Raw genomic sequence first — 25,515 nt, 5'->3', positions numbered from 1 at the left:
GGATGCTGTAATGAAACTTCATAATGGCCGAGCGAAGGATCATGAGGGACTATGCACTGAGTTCATTGCATTTTGGATTAACCTCCTAGCCCCGATCTTAGCAAAGCTTTTTAATGAAGTGGTTTGTTTGGGATTTTCACACACTTGGACCATTAACACTATCTCACCCATCCACAAGGCAGGGGATCCCATGAGCCTGGAGAACTATAGGACCATTATGATTGGACATGTCATGTCCAAGATTTATGCATGAGTACTTGACTCCGAGGTTAGCAGACTAGCAGAGTGTCGAGGACTCAGAGCAGCAGGACAGGCCGGATACCGGTGTGATCATGGAACCATGGACCACATTCTGACGCTCAGATGTATCATCGAGGAGGCGAGCTCACGGAAGCAGAGGGTTTATTGTTGCTTTGTGGATTTTCATAAGGCATTTGACATGGTCCCGAGAGCCCGCCTCATACGGCGCCTACAGGACTTGGGTTATGACCAGGAGATCATTTGGGCTGTCATGGCACTTTACGAGAGAGTTTCTGACAGAGTTCGGGTAGGATCCGGGTGGACAGACGAGATCATGAGTACCATCCGGGTCAAACAAGGGTGTCCTTTGTCGCCTATCTTGTTTGGCCTCTACATTGACGAGCTTGAGACAGTGATGCAGACACAGGGGGTGTAGGTTGCTCTCTTGCGGGCACGCTAATCCAGATTTTTCTCTATGCAGATTGATCCTCACACATCATAGCCTCTCTGTAGCAAGAAGGCTCCCCGCAATCAGTAAGCATCACATAGTCTACCCCTGGAACAAACCTATCAGGCGGTCTAGATACTCTAGATGATCTTCTCAAGGGAATTTCAGCTTGCTGTCCCACCTACATATCAGCCACATTTGGCTCATCATTGCCACCAATAGATGATCCATCATCTACCCTTGAATGTATACCTATGGGAGTACTTGGTGGTACCATTTCTTGCACATTTGGTGCATAGACAGCTTGCTGTCTATCAACATATGCAGGTGGATTCACATCCTGGAAAGTGATTCTCCTCATTTCCACATCCCTCATGGGTGCCTTATGCATCTTCTTCTCATTGAAGACCACATCATGGCTATGTATGATCTTGTAAGTCATCCGTTCCTCACCAGATCATTCAGGCTGAGTTTGGGTCACCCCCTTTACAACTAGATGCTGCATTTCAGGTCATGACATATCTGTACCGAGTTAGGGAATATGGGGATTATACGTCAGGGCGTAGCAGGCTACCATGGATAGCTCTATCCTCTTCTATGGCACTTGCAGCAGGAGGAGATCAGAGGTGCTGGTATGCACGTATAGAGAGATGGTTTGAGCGACTGCGGCTCCACATGGATAGACTACCTCCCTTCGAGTATAGCATGGATGCTCCGTTCTCTCCCCTCCTATCACACGAGGTCAACCAGGTTATCCGTGAGGATGTACTACAGCTACACACTTTTTGGACCTGGTTGGAACCGAGTGAACTCCCAGTGAAGCTTAGCTTCTACAGAGATCACTTCTTACATATCACTGCGGAGGGTTTCATTGACCCACCATGATACACACAGATTCACCTACCCCACTCGATGAGGATCTCTCTTGGGCAGTTCCGGGTCTCTTCACACAGACTTCGCATCGAGAGCGGCAGAGCAGAGCGACTACCTAGGGAGCGGCGCATATGCACACTATGTGACATACAGGAGGTTGAGACAGAGGAGCATTTCATCTTCAGGTGTCTTGTGTACTATGAGATCCGAGGATGTTTCGACTGCCTCTTCAGAGATAGTTATGGAATTTTAGCCCATTTTCTCTCCTACCCAGACCAGCGGTGTTTGGCAGGTTTCATTCATGAGGCACTTAGACCCGCGAGAGGATACTCCAAGCACGGAGACATGAGCAGACTTCTTCCTCGGTTGATCCCTCTCAGAGCTCTATCACGGAGTTCTTTCAGCTAGATCACATGGACCCCAACGAGACGAGGCCTCGACACGACTGTGACCCGGAGCCCGTGACCCGACAGCTCAGACAGAGGGTTGACACATAGATCACACTTGGAGACATCCCCTCCTTGTTTAGAGTTAGAGCCCGACCGACGGGGGTCTCTTTGTCTCTCTCTTTCTCATGGGTCCCATGGGTATGGAGGAGATTTTTGTACTAAGGATTAGGTCCCATGGGTCATTTTTGGCCTCCCGAGGATGATAATAAACTTCTACTTCTACTTCTGTGTGTGTGTGTGTGTGTGTAGCTTCTTCCAACAACCAATCATGGCTTACAATCTCATAAATTTGGGTATCCGGTTCATTGATGATGTGGTAGATATTCAGGGGCATATTCTCTCTTTTCTGGCAGCTTGTCAAGAATACAATCTTGGGATGCATGATAGACCCATATGGAAGTTATTGCAGATTGCTTACTCCCTTTTGTTCCGATTCCATCATTGGAAGTAAGAGGATTGGCATCTTCAGTCTTCAAGTCCAGGCTTATCCTCTCAACCTTTGCATTTATTGACTTCCATATAGGCTTATAGATTGATTTTACCTCCTCCATGGATTGCTCATCATGCAAATTATCTTTGGCATCTGAATAAGTCTTTATCTTGGTGGCAAGCAAAATTGAAATTGATATGGAAGTTGAAAATGCCATTAAAGTAGAGACTCTTTTTGTGGAGATGCATTGTTGGTATTTTTGCAGCGGGAGTGAAATTGGCTCAAAGAAGGATTGCCTCTCCTCTTTGTCCAAGATGTCATCATGCTTCTGAGAGTATTCAGCACTTATTGTGGTTTTGTTCATATTCCAGAGACCTTCTGGACAAGATCTCCTATATTTTCTCTCTCAGATTTCCAGCACACAAGTTCTCAAGGTTTTGCTGGATGTTTGGCAGATTATCAGCTTCTTTGTCCCAGTATTCTCTTTTCTTCCATTGGATCAGATACTGGGCATTATGGACACTCTGGCTTCAGCGAAATCATGCATTTCTGAATTCATCTCTTCAGCACCCTTATGATTCTTCCGGGCCTCATTGCGGCAGTCCTTATATGATGCCTTGCATGAGGAGGATTTGGATGTCTCTTGCATTGAGCTTTTCTTTTACTGTTTTTGATGGATAGGGCATTGGCTCTTTTCTCGAGCACTGCCTAGTTGTAAAATGGATGTTTCATAATATAATGTTCTTAGTTTCACAAAAAAAAAAAAAAGAGTGTGTAGCTTCTTCCGTTAGATGGATGGTTTTTTGTAAGCACCCCTTGCTATTGTTCACCTCTTCTGCCCACTTTTCCCTAATTTTGGGTAGCAAGGTAGAAATGTAGGGCAAGGATCCATACATGGCCAAGGACATGGAGAGAGAGGAGAAAGAGAAAGACATGCAACGCGAGAAAAAAGGGTAGGGCAAGTCAACCGGGGGGGGGGGGGGGCAGCAAGAGAGAGAATGGAAAAATGAAAGCTCATCCTTTGATTGATGGTAGTGAAAAGGAGTTGGAGCACCTAAACACTAGAGTAACATGGCATCTCACCCTTTAGGCAACGTTTTTAACTACCCTACTTGAGCAGCAACGTTTTTAACTACCCTACTTTGCATAGTTCTTTGGGATCATCCTTCCTTGCAAATGGAGGAGGGACGGACCCTCCTACAGCTCTAGATGCTGCTTGCAAGGACGGGAAGTGGGCAGTGGTCCGAGAGGTGCGATTCTTTAGACGTCGATACACTTGGCTAGGGGGGTGGGGTCCATGATGCTCAGAGGGCCGAGACGCTGACTTGCACCATTTGAGAATGTAATGGAACCTTGTGGTAAGAGCTAGGGAACTTTGTGGAGTTGTACACATGACAAGATATTATCTTTTGCACAGAGGCTCATGAGAGCCTAGAGTGCCCATTACCACTAGTTGGTATGTTGGGATGAGATTAGAAAGAAAGACAAAAAGAAAGAAAGTCTATTAATGTCCATGGGAGACCAACAGGTCTATGGGGCAGCAAAAAAAACCATCTAGTACATCTGCTTTAGGGAGGGCACCTGGCAGCTCTCAGGGAGTGCAAAAGCAACCCCAATTATTTAGAGTACCTACATAATAGTTTGAAAGAGTAATCAGCCATACATCAGTTTAAGATTGAGAGTCTTTTGCTTTGGATTAAAACTTTTTGATTAGTGCTATGCCTTCACGGTAAACTACCCATTTTCTATCCTTCCTAGTAGCCTTGACTTATTTTTCAATTGAGCTTGTTTAAGTTCCTCAGCTATCCATATCTTGGTCCCTCTCAACTTGTAAGATTGTCGAAGAAGCTTGATCCATAAATCTCACGACTTAAGAGTAAGGATAGCATGTCCTCTGGAGTGACGGCAGATATTATTTCGCCGTCATCATCATCATCATCATTATCATCATCAACCTTCCATTCAATATTAGGCATGGCTGCTTTGACATGTGCTAAAGTCTCACTGAATGAGTCATCATCTTTGGCTTTGTGTTCGTTGATCTTTTCTTGGATATCAGTCTTGTTTGCCTTTGTGTCGAACTCCTCAATCGCTTCGTTCTTGATTGATTGTACTTCAGGATGAACCATATCTTTGACTGTAGAGACTAGTTGAGGAGTAGGAGGAGAATTCTTACATGAGTTAACAACCTCAACAATTACTGCCTACTTGCTAGGTCCCTCTAGAACTTGAAGTCGGGCTTTTACTTCTGCCAGCTCAAGCCTTAACTCTCTCACTGCTTGCTGCAAATAATAAATCTGTTCATGTTTCCCAATGATGGGTTGTTTGGACCCTTCTTGTTGGTAATTGCATGCATTCGGAGAAGGTGTCATGGCTGCAACTATAGAGTACTGAGTCCTGATAGTTGAGGTTGATGGAGTTGAGGGGGATTTGGAGGATAGGGTAGGCCATTCCATATTGGCTATTTTTGTAGAACCCCCTAGCTGAACGTAACCCCCAGGTTGGGATGGGCGTTTAGCCCAACTCGGGGTTAGAGACCCTAGGAGCTTGTTGAGGTGAGCAGGGGATGGAGCCGTGGTTCTATATCATCTCTCTATGCCAGCAGTGCTTGTTAGGGCATACACATTTGCTATCCCTAGGCTGTCGGTCTATGTAATGCTCCTCTATCTTGGACAATGTCTCTAGGAGCATATCCATGTCCTTTCTATAGGCTGTCTGTCTATGAAATGCTTCTTTACCTTGGACAGTTTTTTTGTGTCAGGTAGATGTGCTTCGTAATTTCCAAGCACAAGTGTTTGCAGAGGTACATATGTATATATGTTTTCCCATGGGGTTGTGTTTTTGACTTGGTGGTCTTTCTTACTTTAAAGAATGCAAGGAACCCAGTGACTTGAGTAGCATTTTGTCAGCCTTTCAACGACCGAACCTAGTGTGGGCTTTATAAGTGGTTGATTGTTCTTCAGAGGTGCCTTGTGTCCCATCAATGGCTTCTTGTTGAAAGGCTTACTTACCAATTACAATATTGACATTGTTATTGTTCCATGAAGACTGATATTAACATGGATTTCGGCAATGTAATTTTGACATCTTACAGATCTGGGTTTTTTTATCTTGCCAGGGAGAAGATCGCACAGCAACAGTTCAATGTCCTGCTAACAACTTATGAGTATCTCATGAATAAGCACGATAGGCCCAAACTCAGTAAAATTTCATGGCACTATATTATCATTGATGAAGGGCATCGTATAAAAAATGCATCCTGCAAATTGAATGCTGAGCTGAAAAATTATCAGAGTAGTCACAGGCTGTTGCTGACGGGGACTCCTCTTCAGGTGTAAAAGATATGCATGCATTCTATTATTAAGATTTGAATGAACTGAACTTGGGCAAATCAATTATCTATATTCTCACTTAACTAATTTTTTCCCTTTTTTTTTGGGGGGGGGGGGGGGGGTGTGCACATCTGCAGAACAAGCTAGAGGAACTCTGGGCCCTGTTAAACTTCCTGCTTCCAAATATCTTTAATTCATCAGAAGATTTTGCACAGTGGTTCAATAAGCCTTTTGAGAATGTGACGGATGCTTCAACTGATCAGGTTGGTATTACACATATGTGAAATCTATGTGTGTGTGTGTGTGTGAGAGAGAGAGAGAGAGAGAGAGAGAGAGAGAGATCTAATTAACATCCGCGGGAGACCTCACAGGTGTATGTGACAAGGTACACACCAAAAAAGTTGCCAATACATCTGGATATCCAGAGAGTTGGGGGACTGCTCAAGGCAATTCAGCCCCATTATTTAGATGCATAACTAGCTACTAATTCTATCTTAGAAAAACGGCTTGAATAACATCAGTTTAAGACTGAGAGTCTTTGGGTTTAGATTTGAAATCACGAATCAAAGCTTGTCCATCACGATAGACTGCCCATTTTCCATCTTTGCATGCATCTTTCACTTTAGCAAGGTCAACATTCCTTTGTTTGAGCTGAGTTGGAGTGAGCTCCTCAGATATCCATACCCGTGTACCTTTCAGCTTGTTTGTCTGTCGGATAATCTTAGTTCTTCCTGCCCTCTCTGTGAAATAAACTTGTACTTGTGTTCCCTTCTGAGAGATACAAGTGATATCAGATTCATCTCATTCTATCTGTGGTTTCTCCTTCTTGAGACACGTGAGCTTCTCTTCTTCTGTGTATCCCTCAGTAAAATCATCAGCAGGACAGCCAAAGCAATCCTCTGGCAGCCCCCAATGCGCAATATTATCTTATTTTTTGCTATGTTTTCCTGCTCTTTTACCTCTGTATATAGATCTGCTTTGTTGATTTTGTTGTTGGAGAAGATTTCAACTCAGTTGTTTTTGAAATGAGCATCTCAGTATGCGCTGACTCTTTTTTGAACAGGCTTTGCTGACAGAGGAAGAGAACCTTTTGATTATCAATAGACTACATCAAGTTCTGCGACCATTTGTGCTCCGCAGGTTGAAGCAGAAGGTGAGGTTCTTTAGTTCCACTCTTTATTTTTCTTTTCTAAATTTATGTTGTATAAATGCATCTTAATTTAGATCTGGGTGTTTCTGCTTCTTCTCTGCATTGTGTGCGGATGCATTATTGTTTGTTTGTGCTCTCTTGTGATGAATCACTTTAGGCCCCTGGCAGTTGCGATTTATACATGTGACGGAGGATCATGTCAGCTTTTGTATGCAACGACGTAACTGTGTGTCAACTGACATATTTATCTTTCACTTGTCTGCCCTCTCTCCAAGTTCACAAAAGGCTGTTGCCATGAAAACTGCTATCTTTGCAGGTGACCAAAAGACAGTGAGCTTTTCTTCTGCAGAGTATCAGTTAAAGACCCCACGCTCATTTGCTTAACAAATGCTCAGTGGAATTTTCCTAACAAATACATTTATATCTTTGGAAAATACCCATGAGTATTGAACCTTAGTATGTAAGTTCCGTTGGGAAGAGGCATCTCTCCACTTTCAGACCTAGGCACCACAGATGCTAAGCTCATGGAAGAACTGTCCTAGTGACCTCTCTAGATGATTTAAAAACTACTAGGGGTAAGTTCAGAGCAACTCTCAATGGTGTGACGAAATTGTAGAGTTGGAAAAACCATGTCATAACTGAAGGTGGTGGTTACAAACTCAATTAGCAGATATGGGTGCTTTTTGCCATAAGTAGGACATCACTCAGGCCCTTGGTGACTAGAATCCAGAATATAACCTTTATACTTGCATTTAAGGACGTGTGGTATTAGAAATCATGCTACATGAGCTACACACATGGCATTGTGGATCTGAGTATGTCATCAGACAAGGCAAGGAGTGTAGATTAGGACTGGATTATTGATCAATGTTCTCCAACGTTGTTTGTCTTCTGAAGGGTTTGGCTTCATGGGGGTGTCCCCATAAAGTTCTTGTAGTGGGATATCAGGGAGTGGGAGTGGATCGATGCAGGAAGCCATGAGAAGAGCCTCCTTTTCTTCCATTAGACTGTTAGCAACTCCAGGAGGTTTCAGTTCAGTGTTAGGGGTCAGAAGCCCACTAGAACCTCTCACTGGGAGGGATTTCTGTTTCTGCAGATTTGTAGAGGGCTCTGAAAATCTCTTAGGAATAGAAAAATTATGCTTTTCTTTTGGCTTTCAGTTCATGGAGGGATTGCAGTAAATTAGTGGATGTCCAGGTTTGGAACACTCTACTTGGGCACGTTGCATCTCTACTGAGAAGTCCATTGTTTATGGGATTGTAGACAGGCCATGGTTATTTGGAAGGGGGTTGTGGGACTTTTGAGTAGATTTGCTTGCCCCCTTTCTTCATCACCTGGAGCTCAGTGGCAACCTCTTTGTTTGGGATGTATATCTCCTCTTGGGCTTTTTTGGTTTGATGTCATTTGGCTGAGCCATGCTCTTTGGATGCTGTTCTCTCCCTATAGACCTGCACATGACTTGGTGGATACATGTTTGGGAGATCATAGGGAGCATTTCAGCCTGGCATATATGGAGATTGCGATGCACAGAGGCACGTGATGGTTCCCAGGTTCAATCGCCTCACATCTTGGCCAGTATTTTGGACAACATTGTACACACTTTGATGGTCATCTGGTTGAGTATGCACAGATCTTCTATGGCTGCCTCTGCCATGAGAACTATCTTTGACAGGGAGTGGAGAGGCTGTCCCTTCTTTTCGCAGTTCACTACAGGTTTGAGGCGGCACCTAGCCTCAGTCTTGCATTTTTACAGTGCTTTTTTAATGAGTAGGGCTTGACCCTCTCAAGTTTTTCTCCTGCTATGCATGGTGTATTCTTGCCTTGAGCAATTGCTCTTGGGGCTTTTTTCAAATTTGCAAATACAGCATTCTTGCACTGTGGGCTGTAGTTGTTTCAATTCTAAGAGAGAATTTCACTTTCAGTAACCTTAGTTTGTTCTATAGCACTTTCTTTTTTTTGGTTTTTTGGGTGGGGAGTGAGCTTATGTGATAGTGTATAATTATTTCCTGTATTCTGTTCTTTTTGCTTGGGTTTGTTCTCCATGCTCTGTGTAAAAGTAAACTTCTTTCTTGTGATTTCTATAAGCAGGTGGAAAATGAGCTGCCAGAAAAAATTGAAAGGCTTGTAAGGTGTAAGCCATCTGCATATCAACAGTTTCTGATGAAGCGAGTCAAAGAGAAGCTGGGCTCTCTTGGGCATGCAAAAGTAATACTCTGGTTGAATTTTCAGTATCTTGATCCAGTTATTTTTATTTTCTTTGATCCTCTTAAGTAAATTTAAAACCTGGACTTGTATATGTGCTTTTTCCATTATTGCATTGTCAATTTCAGGGGAAGGCAGTTCATAACACTGTCATGGAGCTACGCAACATTTGCAACCATCCGTATCTTAGTCATCTCCATACGGAAGAGGTGATAATGACTCTTGGTTTGTCAGGATTTCTAACGATTAAGTCTTTCTCTCTAGCACTAATTTTGCTGCTGTTGTTTGTTGGGCAGGCTGAGAACTTGATGCCTGCACATTATCTCCCTTCTTTAGTCCGATTGTGTGGGAAGCTGGAAACTTTAGATCGCATTTTACCTAAGTTAAAGGCATCAAATCATCGGGTATGGAAAGACTGGTCCTGATATCTGTTTTGATTGTAAAATAAACTTGTATCTTATGAGCCATGATGTAAGATAGAATCTGCTCCTTTATAGCGTCTTTATTCCCTAGACACCCTAAAACATCTCAGTTAACAGTTTCAAGGTTTGAAAATGAAATCTTGGACTTACCTGAACAGTTGCATTGAAATGGTGATCCAGGTTTTAAAAACTTTCAAGATATTCAGTTTTTAGAAACAAAACAGTTAAAGAAGAAAGAAAGAAAGTTTATTAAAGTCTTCGGGAGACCGATGGGTCTATGAGACTGTGAAAAACCTGATACAATGAGCTGTGGTAGTGGAGCTACTAGACAAGCATCCACACCGATGTAGAATGCAAAAAATGCAAAATGGCAGTACTAATTTCTAAGTACAACATAGTCATGGAAGAGAGAGAGAGAGAGAGAGAGAGAGAGAGAGAGAGAGAGAGAGATGTATTAACGTCCACGAGCGGCCTGGGCTGGGAGCAAATCTATACTGCTCTATTGAGCTCAGGAGCTCTAGCAAAATCACAATCAATCAAATACAAACTGAATCAAATGAATCTGAGAGCCCGGCACAGTGGTGGCTCTCTGGTGAACTGTGAAGATATCTCAGATCTGCGTCTGTCGAGCTGTCTCACGCTGTGGTAGGGGATGCGGTCTCCTTGATCTCTGAACCCTCTGGGCTATGTCCAGAGTGACACCTTGTTTCTGTCGGTCCCCCCCTGACGAAAGCCAGTGTTGCAAGAAACTTTTCTAGAATTTAACCGGCATTTCGTCTAGAAACGCCTATAAATCTGTATTTTACATATATATATATCTATATATATATATATTACATAAACACAATGCACACATATCTCAGATACACACATACACAGTGGGCACTTTGAAAATTCAAGAGACAACATTGAACAGGCTAACAGCCAGGAGCTGCGATCATACGGCCTACAGGACCCAGATGACAAGTCACAAGCCTACATAGTACATATGACAAGTCACCTAGTGGCACTGAGCAGCCTACAAGTTTGAAGTGACATTTGACAAGTGAGTGGTCACAAGCCTGCAGGCTACACCCTACAGAAGTAGTAACTTTTAAAATTTAAGCACAGCCTTCAAATTTAATCATCATTCATTCAACTTAAAAGTTCAAGTATAAAGTTTGAAGTTTAAAGTCTAAAGTTTAAATTTCAAATTTCAAATTTTAATGCCTATTCAAACTTTACACTTCGAAGAAGCATTGACAATTGTGAAAGATGGTCCGCCGTCCATGCCAGTGGCATGGCCAGTGTCAATCATCGCCAATCGAGATTTGATACAAAAGATAACAAAATGTAATACATGTAACATGTCTGATGTCATGACTCATAATGTCAAAAATGATAAACAGATAACTGTATACATAATCCATAATCCAGATTCCATCATCCATGAACCCATTGTCCAAGCCTCGAAGGCCTACATGCGGTAGGCTACAAGCTAGCTATACAGCCTACATGTAAACCGTAACATCCTACACTCTACTATCTAGCTTCTAGAGCTAGGGGAGCCTAGGGCTATGGCTCCTCTCCAAGCTCTGCTGCCTCCTCACTATCCTCTAAAGATGAATCTGCATCCTCTGGAGAGTAAGAGGAAGTATCACCCTCGAACCAACTTGTGGCTTGCAACTGATCTAAGTCCTCTGAGTCTGTGCTTGTGGTGTCTGCCAATGCCTCCTCCTCCTCCTCCTCCTCCTCCTGTTCCTCATCTCTACCTCGATGTCTTCGAGATGAGGATGCAGGAATAGGTACATATGAGCCCCCCTGTGAGGCTCGTGCTCGACACTGATAACCGCGAAACTGAGGAGTCTGTGATGATCTCGAGGCCGTGGCAGGTGTCTCTGCATCCTCTCTAGTAGCTGCAGCTAGTACTCGCGGTGCACGAGCTCGATCTTGTGAGCGTGTCTGACGTCAGAATCGAAGTGTATCCTGTTGGAGGAAGTCGTAGACATCATCGCTCTCTCGACTTTGCTGGATGATTGACATATCGACAGCTTTCAGCTTTATCTTGTCAGAACTAACTTGTTTCGGCTTCCATTCAAGGCTACCAATACCATTTGCAGACGTACTAGTCTCTAGTAGATGTAGGTTATCATTTACATATACCTATCTGTTGAGCTGCTCCACGCTCAACCTGACATAATTTATAAAGGACAGAGAAGTCAATTGAAGGCTGAAGCTATTTTTTAAAATATAAGTTATAACTTAGAATCTACTAAGCTTAAAAGTTACAGCGCTTAAGAACGAACTTGTTTCTCTTCCTGGTGTGTATGTCTGCACACATACTCCAGATGTGCAATCTTGTGAGAGGATGCGAATAGCTAGGGTCTGCAATGAGGGATTTAGAATCCCAAATTTCTCCCACCAAGTAAGAGCCAACAGCTTGTCTTTTTCCTTGGCAATTGCACGGGAGAAATGACCCATGTCATTGTGAAACTCCACTATATCCTCTTCAATTCTTTTGCAATTTGCAATACAAAAACAATTAGATAAATCATCATATAAACTTGCAAGTTGCGAGCCATGTCACATGCTAGCAGCTAGCAGCTAAATTGTCAATCTTGAATCTAGATTCTAAAATCATCTCAAGGCTCACCTATTCTGGACTGATGGCTCGCATACTTTGTCCAAGTACAGGGTCCATCCACTCACAAGCATGCGATCATTCCATTTAGCAAGATCCTTCCATAAGAGATGGAGCATATGTGCGACAATGTGGATTGGCCTATGAAACCAATCCCATCTCTTCCTCCAAATCGCTAATATATCATATTTTTTGAGAAATTGGTATTTACCAAAAGAAATCAAGTTAAAACTTAGAGCTAAGAGATTAGAGGAATTATGAGTCATGACTTAGAAGTTAAATTAAGGGCAAGTTACAAGACTTGTATTTCTAGTATTTACCTGCTCTGCTCGAGGATATGGCAATCCTCCATGGCTTTTTGAAGCTTCAACATGAACTCATAAAGCAGGCCCATAGTACAACCCTCGTGGTCGAATAGTCGAAGCACAGAGTACAAGGACAGCTGAATGGAAAGAGCTTCCTGTCAAAACAGATTGTCGAAGACAATCCCCTCTACATTTTGTCCAGTTAATCTCGAATTATTCCATTCCAACCAATATGAACTGGTCATCATTCGACAAAGGCTCTCTTTGGTCTTAACCAGACCATGAAAATAAACCCCTTTGTGAGCCCTTGGTGAAGAAGAAATTTCAAGAGAGATGACAAACAGTTTTAAGAGCCAGACTGCCAGTAAAGAATTTTCAAGAGAGAATTACATACCTGGTAAGCACCAGGAAAGTATAGCCAAAGCGTGTCTTGGAGGGTCTCACAAGCTCCCACTTGCACTCCCTTCTAAATAGGGCCAGTGCATGTGGCTTACGAGTGATGTAAGTCACTAACTGCATCGCTTTTTCGACCACAACAGACCCAAGGCAGCTTTCCAATATCCTCCATCATCAAGTCGAGGGAGTGTGAAGCACAAGGAGTCCATACAATCTTGGGATACTTCTCCTCAAGGAGACTTCCCATTCTCTTGCAGTTCGAGCCATGGTCGGTGATGACTTGCACCACATTGTCTTTAAACCTCCTTGATGGTTGCCTCAATCTGATCCCATATCCACTCTCCGATGATGTGTAGGCCGGCATGTGAAGCATCAACCACCCTCAAGAAGATGCTGCCCACACAACAAGTGACCAAAATATTAATCATGTGTCTCCTCTTTGTGTCAATCCATCCGTCGGAGACAATGGTGCATCCATACTGACTCCAGGCTTCCTTGAGTACCTCCATGTTTTTCTGAATTAATCCCACCTCCTCCTTCAAACGTGTGGTGCGGAGAGTCTCAGAACTAGTAGGTGTAAGGGATGATTGCAAGCATAGAAGATCTGCTCCTCTGCAATTTCAGCCTCTTGCTTCAGACGTGGTGCCCAAGCAGCTTGTATAGGAGTAACTCTCGGAATGGCAGCTGCTGGACCACGTGTCCTCTTGGCAGGAGGTCGTGGAGGAGCTGATGGCATAGTGGACATCCCAATTGACACAGATGTCGATGGAGTGATGCCATTTAGAGGCTCAGTAGAGACACTCCCATGCGCTTGTGATGTCGATGTAGATTGACCTCTCTCCTACTGTGAGAGAGACATACCTGAACCCTCCACATCCTCGGCATGTGATTGGGATGATGTGGCAGTTGCCTCAAGGACAAACTTCTACTGCTTAATCGACACCTTCGCTTAAAGAATATGATCTGTGACCACAGGATGGAGGAGGTGTTGAATCTCAACAAATTTGGTAGAGGTACCTCCATATGCCAAGAAGATCCCCTCTAGAATGGCATGGTGTGGACCTTTACCCTGGCCTCCCTTCCATAAGAAATGCGCTCGATTCGAGGGGCAGATCCTATCAATGTGTCACCACAAAACTTGCTCACTGACCTCCTTGTGCCAGATGTGCCATATCTCTTAATAAAAATGGTATCTTGCCACACACCTCGCCTTATGCTTGCAGCAGCACGTTTTGAGGGCATGGAATAGAGACTCGAGACTCGAGAGGTTGGAACTTGGAGAGGATAGAGCTAAGAGGATAGAGGAGAGGTTTGAGAGGAGAGAGGGTGGAGAGGCAAGTAGAGGATAGAGGAGAGGCTAGGTTAGCAAGAGACTTAGCAAGGGACTGTTAGAATTATAGAAATGTAATTTAATAAGCTAGTTAGGGGCACTTTTCCCTCTTTAAGAGGTTTTTCCCCCTAACCGCAGTTAGTTCACTAACTATGGTTAGCGACTACTAAGGTTTTGTCACTAGGACAAAACCTTATCTCTCACTCTTTCAGTTGTACTCTTTACACTCTTCTATTGCAACTCAGCTCTCAAGCTTTCAGCTCTCAAGCTCACACTCTCTTGCTCTCTCTCTCTCTCCCCAATCTCTCACATTTGGTATCAGAGCCAAGTTGAGCTCTTGCACCCAATCCATTAGCTCTTGCTCTTGCTCCCGCTCCTGCTCCTGCTGTCGCTCCTGCTTCAACAACCCGTCTGTACAACTCGAAGTAATACAAAGCTGTCCGTACAGCGCCGTACGTTCCGTACAGGTCCGCACGGATCTGCTACTCTAGAACCTGTGTTGTTGAGCTGACGTCGTACGTACCGTACCTGTTGCGCCATCGTTGTTTGTACCTGCTGTACCTTCTGCGTAATCATCGCCGTACAGTCTACGTTGGTCGTACGTACCTGCGCTACCCGTACCAGCATACCTGCAATTAGTTCGTCGTACCTGTCGTACAACCAGCGTCATCGCCGTATGCAACAGCTGTACCTGCGCGTACATTCTGTACAGTAGGTCTTCATTCCTGCTTCTGTACAGGCTTGACTTACGTACAGTACTTCCGTACTGGCCCTGCTTCCGTACAGCAGGTCGTCATTATTGCCTCCGTACAATCTCTGCTTCCGTACAGGTTCGTACAGCTCGTGCTACCGTACAGTTGCCGTACAAGGTCGCCTTGATTCCGTGCAGTTCACCGTACATCTGCGGTACGTACGGTACAACTGGTTGTACCTGCGTACAAGTTCTTTCTTGCAGGAGAAACTCGCATTTTTTATCTTTGGTAGGCACATCTTGCAAAAAGCCATTGTTTGGCTCAGTTTTTGGGAGTACATTTGGGGCATCTTGTTTGTTGCAGACATTGCAATCAATTTGCAGAATCTGCTTCAGAAATTTGGGGCTTTTTGGTTCTGCTTGCAATCTTGCAGACAGATGTGCAGATTTAGTCCAAACATTTGGGGCTTTCTGTTGAAATTGCAAATTTTGGGGCTTTCTGTGCTATTGCCCCTTTCTGGTTGCAATTTCAAGCTCGAAATTTGGGGCTTTTGATTCTGCAGTACAATTTCTTGAAGAAATTTGGGGATCTTGTAATTACACTGCAATTTCGCAGTGAAATTTGGGGCTTTTGCAAACAGAGCGCAATTCTTGCAACATTTGGGGCTTTTGATCAATTTGCCCCTTTCCGGTTGCAATTTCAGGCCTATTTTGGGGCTTTTGTGTTGGGAGAGCAATTTCTGGAGATTTCAGTTCATACTGCCTTTCTTGAAGTGTTTTGCAGCACTTTTGGCAGATTCTGGAGAGTTTTTGATGCTTGGACAGATTTCTGACAGTGCAAGTGCAGAAATCTGAGTTGCATTTACAGCCAGTGCTTGGCTGTGTTTTTTGGGAGTTGTGCATTTCATTCCCAGTAAGGGAATTCAGTTTTGTATCTGCTTAAATCTTTTTCTCAGATATGGCCCAGCAAAATCAGAATGACTTCCAGTTCAGTGGTCTTTCACAGGAAGACAAGTTGGATGGTACCAACTACTCCCTCTGGAGTTTTATGGTATGCAATATTCTGATTTCTCGCAATTTATGGGATTATGTGAATGGGGGTGAGATCCGACTAGTAGGTATGGCCCCTAATACCCCTCCTCAGCAAGGAGGTGGAAGAGGTCGTGCACAGGGTGCAACTGCAGAACAAGTTATTGATGCAGCGATAGCCACTACTGCAGAGCAGAAGAGATGGGATTCACAGGATGCCTTAGCTTTGTCATGCATCTCTCTTTCAGTGAAAAGATTTATCATTCCGCATATCCGGTTGTGTAAGACCTCGAAGGCAGCGTGGGATATTTTAGAAAGCATGTATGCAGCCCGGAATGATGCAAGGGTATCTTTCTTGAAAAGAGAGTTAAGTAATACACATATGGAAGAGGGTGACTCCATGTCAGTTCACCTCACAAAGCTACAGGATCTCAGAGAGCAATTATTGAACATAGATGAGATTATTCCTGATTCAGAGATGATTACTACCACTCTGAATTCTCTTCCTGAGTCTTATCTCAGCTTTCATACCTCGCTGAACTTATCATTGAGGGGGGGTGCAAATCCTCTCACTTTTCATGAGTTGATAGGACTTCTGCTTCAGGAAGAGCAGACCAGGAAAAACTTGGCTTCACGTGCAGGTGAACAAGCTATGCTCTCAAAGTTTAAGTCAAAAACAAAGGGACAGGCAAAGACATCAGTAAATCAGCCTTCCAGTGGGTCAGGACAGCCTTCACAAAAGGCTAAAAATGATGCAAGTAAGCCCAAGAAGAAGGGTTTTTGTCATTACTGCAAAAAGCCAGGTCATCACATTGCAGAATGCAGGAAAAGGCTTGCAAAAGAGAAGAAAAATAGCTCCGGTATGACTGTTTCGGATTCAGCTCCTCATGCATACGACAGTGGGGATGCTGCAGCCAACTTTGTTGGACAGGATTATGCCTTTTTATCTTGCATTTCAGATTCTAGGCTGGCTGCTCCAGATGCTCGGGATAGTACAGGCACTTGTAATGATGATACATATGCATTTTTGACTTGCAGTTATGACTCTTCTACGGATGCATCTGCTTTCAGTGTCAATGAAACACTGAACACTTGGTATTTTGACAGCGGTGCATCCAAGCACATCACTTCTAGGAAGTGTCTTTTTACTTCCTTGCATCCATCTCTGGTTAGTAAGAAAGTCACTTGTGCCAACAACTCATCATATTCAGTACGTGGCACAGGAGAAGTTGAGCTCACTGCCATTGATGGCTCAGTTTTCAGACTTTCAGATGTCTTATATGTGCCTGGTATCACCAAAAATCTTTTTTCAGTGTCCACTCTTAACAGAGCTGGATTTCAGGTCATCTTTGAGGATGACAAATGTGTTGTCCGAGACAAGGAAGATGATTATGCCTTAAGATTATCTGGTACTCTGCTGCGTGGGCTTTTTCAGCTTGATCTTTTTGAAAAAAGAGCAGCCCATGCTCTTGCAGTCTCTACCCCTACTGCTGCCATGCAAAATGCAGAATTATGGCATGCCCGATATGGCCACATGCATTACAACAGCTTGATGACACTTCAGAAGCACTCTATGGTTGATGCATTGCCACCTCTTGAGATACCTCCTCCACATGCCTGTGAAGGGTGCATTTTAGGCAAGATGCATAGATTCCCCTTCAAAAAGGATGGTTCAGTTAAAGCTGTCCGCAAATTACAGCTTATACACAGTGATGTCTGTGGTCCCATGAGGACTCCATCATTGGGTGGTCATCTCTATTTTGTTACCTTTATTGATGATTACTCCAATTTCACTTGGGTCTTTGGGCTGAAGCGCAAATCAGAAGTGTTCATGGTGTTTAAACACTTTTCAGCCATGGTTGAAAATGAAACCGGACTCAAGATACAGACATTACGCACAGATAGAGGTGGGGAATACTTGTCTACAGATTTTGATGCTTTTCTGAAAGGCAAGGGTATTGTGCATCAGCTCACAGTGAGGCTAATCACTCAGCAAAATGGCAAAGCTGAGAGGAAAAATAGAACTCTCATGGAGATGGACAGATGTATGCTGAAAAGCAAACACATGCCTCATAAATTCTGGCTTGAAGGTCTGATGTGTGCCAATTACATTTTAAATCGGACTTCCACTAAGGCTTTAAAAACAAAAACTCCCTATGAGGTCTGGAATGGGAGAAAGCCTTCAGTGGATCATTTCCGAGTCTTTGGATGCCTTGCTTATGCTCATGTGCCAGTCGAATTTAGGCACAAGTTGTCAGATAAGGCCATTAAGTGCATATTTGTTGGGTACAGTGCAGAAAGCAAGGGGTACCGTCTCTACAATCTTGCTACACGCAAGATCATTGTCAGTAGAGATGTGATATTTGCAGAAAATTCAGCTCACACTCAGGCTGAATTTCAAATGCCTTCTTCTTCAGAGGATGTCTTTGAGGGGTTGCTACCCATTGCCTTGGGTTCCCCTGCTGATATTTCTTATGCAAATCAGAATTTACAGCCACCTCACGATGCTTTAGTTCGCCACAGATGTCTTGCCACCTCCACAGGCAGTGGAACAGGTGGTGCAGCAAGAAATTGCAGACATACATGCAGCAAAAACAGTCCCAAACTGGCTGTTACAGACTCTCAGGGAGAGTAAAATTGATGCTTCGTTACCTGGCAGGACTCGCAGTGCAGCAAGGCACATGGAAGGTGCTAATTCAATGGAATCAGCATATGCAGGTACTCTTCTTGATGAGGAGGAGCCTGCCACATTCGAAGAAGCAAAGGACAATGTGCATTGGATGAATGCCATGCACGATGAGTTGCAGTCCATTGAAAAAAATCAGACTTAGGATGTTGTAGACTTGCCACCAGCCTTGTACATGACATTGGCATTGCAGGGGGGTGTTAGAATTATAGATATAATTCAGCAGTGACCAATGTAATTTAATAAGCTAGTTAGGGGCACTTTTTCCTCTTTAAGAGGTTTTTTCCCCTAACCGCAGTTAGTTCACTAACTATGGTTAGGGACTACTAAGGTTTTGTCACTAGGACAAAACCTTATCTCTCACTCTTTCAGTTGTACTCTTTACACTCTTCTATTGCAACTCAGCTCTCAAGCTCACACTCTCTTGCTCTATCTCTCTCTCTCCCCAATCTCTCACAGGGACAGATAAAGTGTAGAGAGGAGAGAGGTTGGAGAAGTATAGTGTGGAGAGGAGAAAGGTTGGAGAGGTTGCAGAGGATAGAGGATAGAGGAGAGGCTAGGATAGAGGATAAGTTGGAGAGGTATAGTTTAGAAGTAGAGGTATAGGTTAGGATAGCAAGGGGCTTAGCAAGGGAGGGTAGAGTAGAGAGCTAGGAGGCAAGGGTGGAGTAGCAGTAGCAAAACCTGAGACGATTCGGCGCGAAATCCTGCGAGAAATGTCCCATCACATCGTTTTATACGCCAGATGTTTCGCCCTATTGTGCCGCGTTTCGTAGAAACCTTTCTGCTAGAAACGTTTCGACGCGTTTCGGTGTCCTGAAATGTGTTTTTTGGTCACATTGAGGAAATCTATGATAGGTCGGATCTCGGATCTCAATAGAATGTGCTCTGGGCACTCTCTGTCTCGCGCATGGTCTTTGCATCCCTCTCTCGATAGCACCGTGTCAGCTCTCTTCGTTGATCCAGGCTGGCCTCATATAAGCTAGCTCCTCCTTCTCTACTCCGCTGTGTCGTGGAGCTGACTCAAATGTATAACAGTTTCAGATGCGTCGCTATGCCCTGTCAGCCTCTATATCTTGTGGCCTAGCCACCTCAAGCTGCTCTCTGATATGTCATAGTAGTGTCTTCCTATGCCGGGGCATCTCCATGAGATGGAGCCCAATGTAGACCTGGTCATGGAAATGGATCAGTCGTGAGAGTGGACTGAAGCCGCTTCTCTCTAGGTAGAGACAGTGGTAACATCCCCGGATCTCATGGTAGGCTGGGAAAGTTTATTAAAGTCTTTGGAAGACCGATGGGTCTATGAGACTGTGAAAAACCTGGTACAAACGAGCTGTGGTAGTGGAGCTACTAAACGAGCATCCACACCAATGCAAAATGCAAAAAATGCAGAATGGTAGTACTAAGTCCTAAGTATAACATAGTCATGTCGATGGTCGACTGTATATCAAACTCAGCATCATCGTTAACCTCATCATCATCATCAGCAGCAGGACATCAGGGTGGATGAGGCAATGGAGGCACGAAGTTGGCTATAGAGTGCTGCCGGCCACTCAAAGGTACAGTCCTAGCACGTCTCTTGGTCGTAGGTCTACGTCTAACCAAGGCTACCGTGACCCCCGTCAATCAGGCTCTGACTCTAAACAAGGAGGAGATGTCCCCAAGTATGATCTGTGTGTCAACCCTCTGTCTGAGCTGTCAAGTCACAGGTCAAGTCACGGTCATGTTGAGGCCTTGTCTTGTGGGGGTCCATGTGATCTGGCTGAAAGAACTCTGTGATAGAGCTATGAGAGGGATCAACCAAGAAGCTTCTGTCTCCATGCTTGGAGTATCCTCTCGCGGTGTCTAAGTACCTCATGAATGAAACCTGCCAAGCACCGCTGGTCTGGGTAGGAGAGGAATCGGGCCAAAATCCCATAGCTATCTTTGAAGAGGTAGTAGAAATGCCCTCGGATCTCATAGTAAACAGGACACCTGAAGATGAAATGCTCCTTTGTCTCAACCTCCTGCATGTGACACAGTGTGCATATGCGCCTCTCCTTGGGTAGTCACTCTACTCTACCGCTCTCGATATGAAGTCTGCGTGAAGAGACCCAGAACTGCTCAAAAGAGATTCTCAGCGAGTGGGGTAGGTGAATCTGCTCGTACCAGCTATTACAGGGTACGGTGCCAGGGGGTGGTGGAGCGGGTGGTGTGGGGGGAAGCGTGAAGGGCAGCCTCGTGTAGTGAGTGGGTGACCAGGGCAGCGCGATCCTCTAAAAGGGGTATGAAGTCATGAGAGAAAGAAAGAAAGATATATTAACGTCCATGGGAGACCTCACGGGCCTATGAGACAGCGCGCACAGAAAAGCGAACTCATACAAGCCTTAGTGGGCTGAAGCAAAGGGTATGCTAGGACCATTGCTGAGTACTAATCTATCCTAACAGAATCATAATCATATCATATCAATCAATCTATCTAGGCGCTGGGACGAAACCGAAGCCTGGTACAGTGATGGCTCTCTGGTGGGCTGCGAAAATATCTCGTATCTGCGTCTGTTGAGCTATCTCGAGCTGTGGCGGGGGGTGCGGTCTCCTCGCTCTCTGGACTCTCTGGGCTATGCCCTCGTCTCCGTCGGTCTCCTCTGAGGAAAGCTGTGATAGATCGGACCTCAATAGAGTGTACTCTGGGGGCTCTCTGTCGCACATGTGGCCTCTGCGTCCCTCTCTCGGTGGTACTGTGCCAGCTGCTCATCCAGACTGCTCTCATATCGGCTTGCTCCTCTTCCTCCACTCCACTGTGTCTGGGGGTTGACTCAAATGTATAGAAGTCTGTGAAGTGCCGCTGTGCCCGGTCACCCTCTCTGTCCTGTAGTAGTCTGACTAACCCCTGTTGCTCTCTGATCTGTCGTAGAAGCGCCTCCCTGTGTCGCTGCATCTCCATTAGATAGAGTCCGATATAGACCTGGTCATGGAAATGGATCAGTCATGACAAAGGACCGAAGCCATTCCCCTCTAGATAGAGACAGTGGCCGCGTCCTCGAATCTCATAGTAGGCTGGGCAAACACAAAGGAAATGCTCCTTTGTCTCAACCGCCCCCAGCGTACATAGCGTGCAGATCCGTTGCTATCTAGGTCTAACCGCTGCTCTCCCTGCCTCAATCCTCTGCTGATGGGATGAAGCCCGCATTTGACCAATGGCAATCCTCAGCACATGAGATACTCCTCTATCCTCGAGATACTGGGGTCTGATAATGAATCCCCCCTTTGATACTCGCATGAAGTGGTCGCAATAGAACTGGGTCTTGTTGGGGAGTTCGTGGTCCTCCCCCCAAGTCCGGGATGTGTGAAGCTGGAGGAGGTCTAACAGTATAATACGGTTGATCTCATTTCGCGGGATCAACTCAAGAGGTGCATCCATGCTGTACTGAAAGGGGGGAAGCCTATCCATCTGGATACCGTGCCTGGCAAGCCATGTAGATATGCGTGCATACCATGTGTCAACAGATTTGCGGAGTGTCGAGGACTTAGAGCAGCGGGACAGGCCGGTTTCAGGCGGGATCATGGGACCATGGAGCATGTACCGTATGGTGTATGGCGCTGCACGGGCGGGAATGGCGAGGTTGAGGCGAGCTTGACGATGGACTCTAGGTTCGGGAGCAGAGAGGCGAGCTTGACAATGGGCTCTAGGTCCGGGAGTAGAGGCACGCTCTAATGCCAAATGTGAGAGAACAAGAGAGAGCAAGAAAGCAACCAAACGTCTTAATAGAAGATAAGAACAAAGTACAAGCCTAAGGTTTTGTCTTAGTGACAAAACCTTATCCTAAAAACTAATTGTAGTTAGGTGTCCTAACTGTGGTTAGGGGGAAAAATCTCTAATGAGGGAAAAGTGCCCCTAACCCACTTATTGGTCATACATTGGTCACTGCCATGAATTATGGCAATAATTCCAACAAGGATCTGGCGGCAGCGTTCTGTACTACTGAGGCAATGATGTCTGTGGCGTGGGCGAGGTCTATATCATCCCCAAGTAGGGTCGGAATCTCTCCGGCTAAGTGACTCATATATTGGGTTGAGGGCATGGTCAAAGTGGATCAGGGTATGAGCAAGCGTGACAGGAGCTCTCTATGTGACTGGCTAGATATGAGTGCGTCAGCTCTGAGTGGGGGGAGGGGGTACTGCGAGGTCATGTATCAGCAAAGCAAAAGGTAATGGGACCAATAGGTAGTCCACTGTGCTTTTCCCACCACCATGTGGGAAACAAGTGAACTTATGTGTGCTAGCTGTCATTATGTTGAATTTACTTTTCAGCTCTACATTTGACAGAATCTGGGCTCAAAGATCCTCACGTGCGTATGTTCGCATGGGAGCATGGGTTTATACAATATGGCATTCGAGCCCCATTGATACATGGCTTCTATGCAATCTACATGCATGTCTCCTTCCATAGAGGATGGGTGCAGCCGAGATTAGGAAGCCTTGTCCAATTATATTCTCCAAGTGGGATTTTTAGGCTGGTCTACTACATTGCATATATTATGTCTTTTGCGCTCTTTTAATCAATGTAGCACGATTTTCAGTTCTCAGCTTTTAAAATGTATATCTAGACATTTTGCTGAGTTTTTTGTTGTTGCAAAAAGCTCTTTTGAGCTGTTTTTCTCCTTGGTTACGTTTGTTTCCTTGTTTATGTTTGTTGTTTCTTCTTTATATTTCATTTTTTGCATCTTCTTTGCATCTCTTCCCCTTATTAAATAGTGCTAATATATTCAGTGGTATGACAGAAAATTTAGAGTTGTGCACTGCCTAAGAATGATAGCTAGAGGTAGTTTGGAACATACCTGAGGTGTTTGTGGTGTGGAGCTGTTGGTGTTTGAATGCTAGGGGATCTATGTGGGACGTCAAAATTTTCATCTATTTGTGCAGTGAATGAATACCATCACATGTTCTTGTAATTTTTAGCGGTCAAGTTGTATCGGCAAGACTTCTAATGGACCATTAGATCTGCACAAAGTACCAAAGATGCTTGTTTCACTGTCAGTAATAGTTAGTATCCTAAGTTCCAACTTTAGCGTTTGACAGCAAACTGACTATTCATTGTTTTGTAGGTATTGCTGTTTTCTACCATGACAAGATTGCTGGATGTAATGGAGGATTATCTGTCATGGAAGGGTTATCGTTATCTTCGTCTTGATGGCCACACAAATGGAAGTGATCGGGGTGCCCTAATTGACCTTTTCAATGCTCCCAATTCAGAGTCCTTTCTCTTCCTACTAAGGTATGCTTGTCCCACTTCTTGATTACAACAAGGTAGGGGATGTGTCAAATTTGTTAAAAAATGCACACGATTTCATAGAACAAATGTACATCAATATACCTTAAGATAGGGGTTCGTGTGTTATTCTCCTATCTTTGTTCTGATAATCCCTCTTACTTCCTATGTATAATGCTTAAATTAGCATTCGTGCTGGAGGCATTGGAATCAATCTTCAGGCAGCAGACACGGTTATCCTTTTCGATACAGATTGGAATCCACAGGTTTGTTTTCTTCATGGAAAGTATAAATGTCATAAGCCACTTACTGAAACGTTTTTGCAAGGTTTTGTCAGAGTGTTTGAGTAATAGTCATTTATGCTGGTGAATCCCTCACCCCCATTTGGTTGATAATTCAGGTGGATCTCCAAGCTCAAGCGAGGGCCCATAGAATAGGCCAAAAAAGGGATGTCTTGGTGCTGCGCCTGGAAACGGTGCAACTTTCTTGCTCATCAAGCACTCTAAAGCTTGTTTGTGTTACAAACGAATGGACACAATAATTGCCTAACCATACTTGAGATGAATTAAATAATGGGCACCCTAAACACACTGTTTAAATATAGCATAGTGGATAGATATACATGCAGTTTAAGTTCAAAGGTATGGGATTATGTCTGTTAATATTAGCTCCTCCAGTGAACTGCTATACTTCCTGTGCAATAGTCTTAGTATTGCATGCTTATATGTTCTGGTCCATGAAACAGGTCCAAACTGTAGAGGAGCAAGTCAGAGCAGCAGCAGAGCACAAGCTCGGTGTTGCAAATCAAAGTATCACAGCTGGATTTTTTGACAATAATACCAGGTCAGGAGATAAGCTGCCCTCTAGATATTAATGAGCAAGTTGGGGAATTGCTTAAGTTAACTTTTAGGTGGCCGTGGACTTGAACGGCTATGACAAGGGACTATGCTGTGAGGCGCTATATTTGTTTTGTTTTGAGTACTGCTTAATGCAGTACGATTTGCCTGGATATTCATGGGAAGCATGCATGCAAGTTTGAATGAAGCCATGGTGTAAAGTGCTTGCAGTAATGAGGGGATCAGGACATGAAATTTTCTTCACGTTCCTCTTTAGCTGGGGTCTGATTAGTGGTGATATACTGTTGTACATAGCTCCGTGTTGATTCTTGGCCTCTTAAGATTTTGCACCTGAGCTCATGATCTAGCAATACTTTTGGCAGATCCAAATCAAGTGCCCTAGCCCAATTGTTATTGGATTCATATGGCTAAATATGGAGTGGTTGCTTCTCAATTTCCCTGAAAGGGCTGTAATTCAAGAAACAAATTTCTGTTATTTAAAATGTTGTTGGCTACTCAAGGGAAATTTCAAAGTGGGGAGCATCGAACCTCACTTTCATTGGAGTCTTTAGATTTTTACAGCTCTTGTAACTTTCTTCTCATGTATGATTGTGCCTTCGTTGTTGCTTTTCTTCTAATAGATACCTTAATGTAACTGCATGTGTGCGTGCGTATTTTTCTCTTGCCTTTTTCTCTTTGTTTTGGTTTTAGAGTTTAACAAGCACTTGGTTTATCCTGGAGATTTTGAATCTCTCAAATCTTAAGATGGCAGGTTATGCTTTGGTATTGATAGAACTATGGCATAGGTTTGCTCATGAAATAGTTTTC

At 44.2% G+C, this 25,515-nt stretch overlaps 1 protein-coding gene across 2 annotated transcripts in view; it reads left to right on the top strand.

Annotated features, from left to right (window-relative positions):
• Window positions 1-25,515, top strand: part of SYD (P-loop containing nucleoside triphosphate hydrolases superfamily protein) — a 146,649-nt gene that overhangs the window by 114,705 nt on the left and 6,429 nt on the right. For both annotated transcript variants that reach the window (XM_087398858.1, XM_087398857.1), the window contains exons 16-25: window positions 5,559-5,772; window positions 5,910-6,035; window positions 6,836-6,925; window positions 9,011-9,127; window positions 9,253-9,333; window positions 9,421-9,528; window positions 23,688-23,857; window positions 24,039-24,117; window positions 24,252-24,326; window positions 24,597-24,694. In XM_087398858.1, the coding sequence (XP_087254984.1) occupies window positions 5,559-5,772; window positions 5,910-6,035; window positions 6,836-6,925; window positions 9,011-9,127; window positions 9,253-9,333; window positions 9,421-9,528; window positions 23,688-23,857; window positions 24,039-24,117; window positions 24,252-24,326; window positions 24,597-24,694 (1,158 nt within the window). The remainder of the gene's footprint in view (window positions 1-5,558; window positions 5,773-5,909; window positions 6,036-6,835; window positions 6,926-9,010; window positions 9,128-9,252; window positions 9,334-9,420; window positions 9,529-23,687; window positions 23,858-24,038; window positions 24,118-24,251; window positions 24,327-24,596; window positions 24,695-25,515) is intronic.

The sequence above is a fragment of the Dipteris shenzhenensis genome, chromosome 27 (genome assembly GCF_047967505.1).
Source record: "Dipteris shenzhenensis isolate YYH24624 ecotype China chromosome 27, Dip_SZ_1.0, whole genome shotgun sequence".
Taxonomy (NCBI): domain Eukaryota; kingdom Viridiplantae; phylum Streptophyta; class Polypodiopsida; order Gleicheniales; family Dipteridaceae; genus Dipteris; species Dipteris shenzhenensis.
The sequence above is the reverse complement of the archived record's forward strand: the minus strand, read 5'-3'. Positions and strand labels throughout refer to the sequence as shown.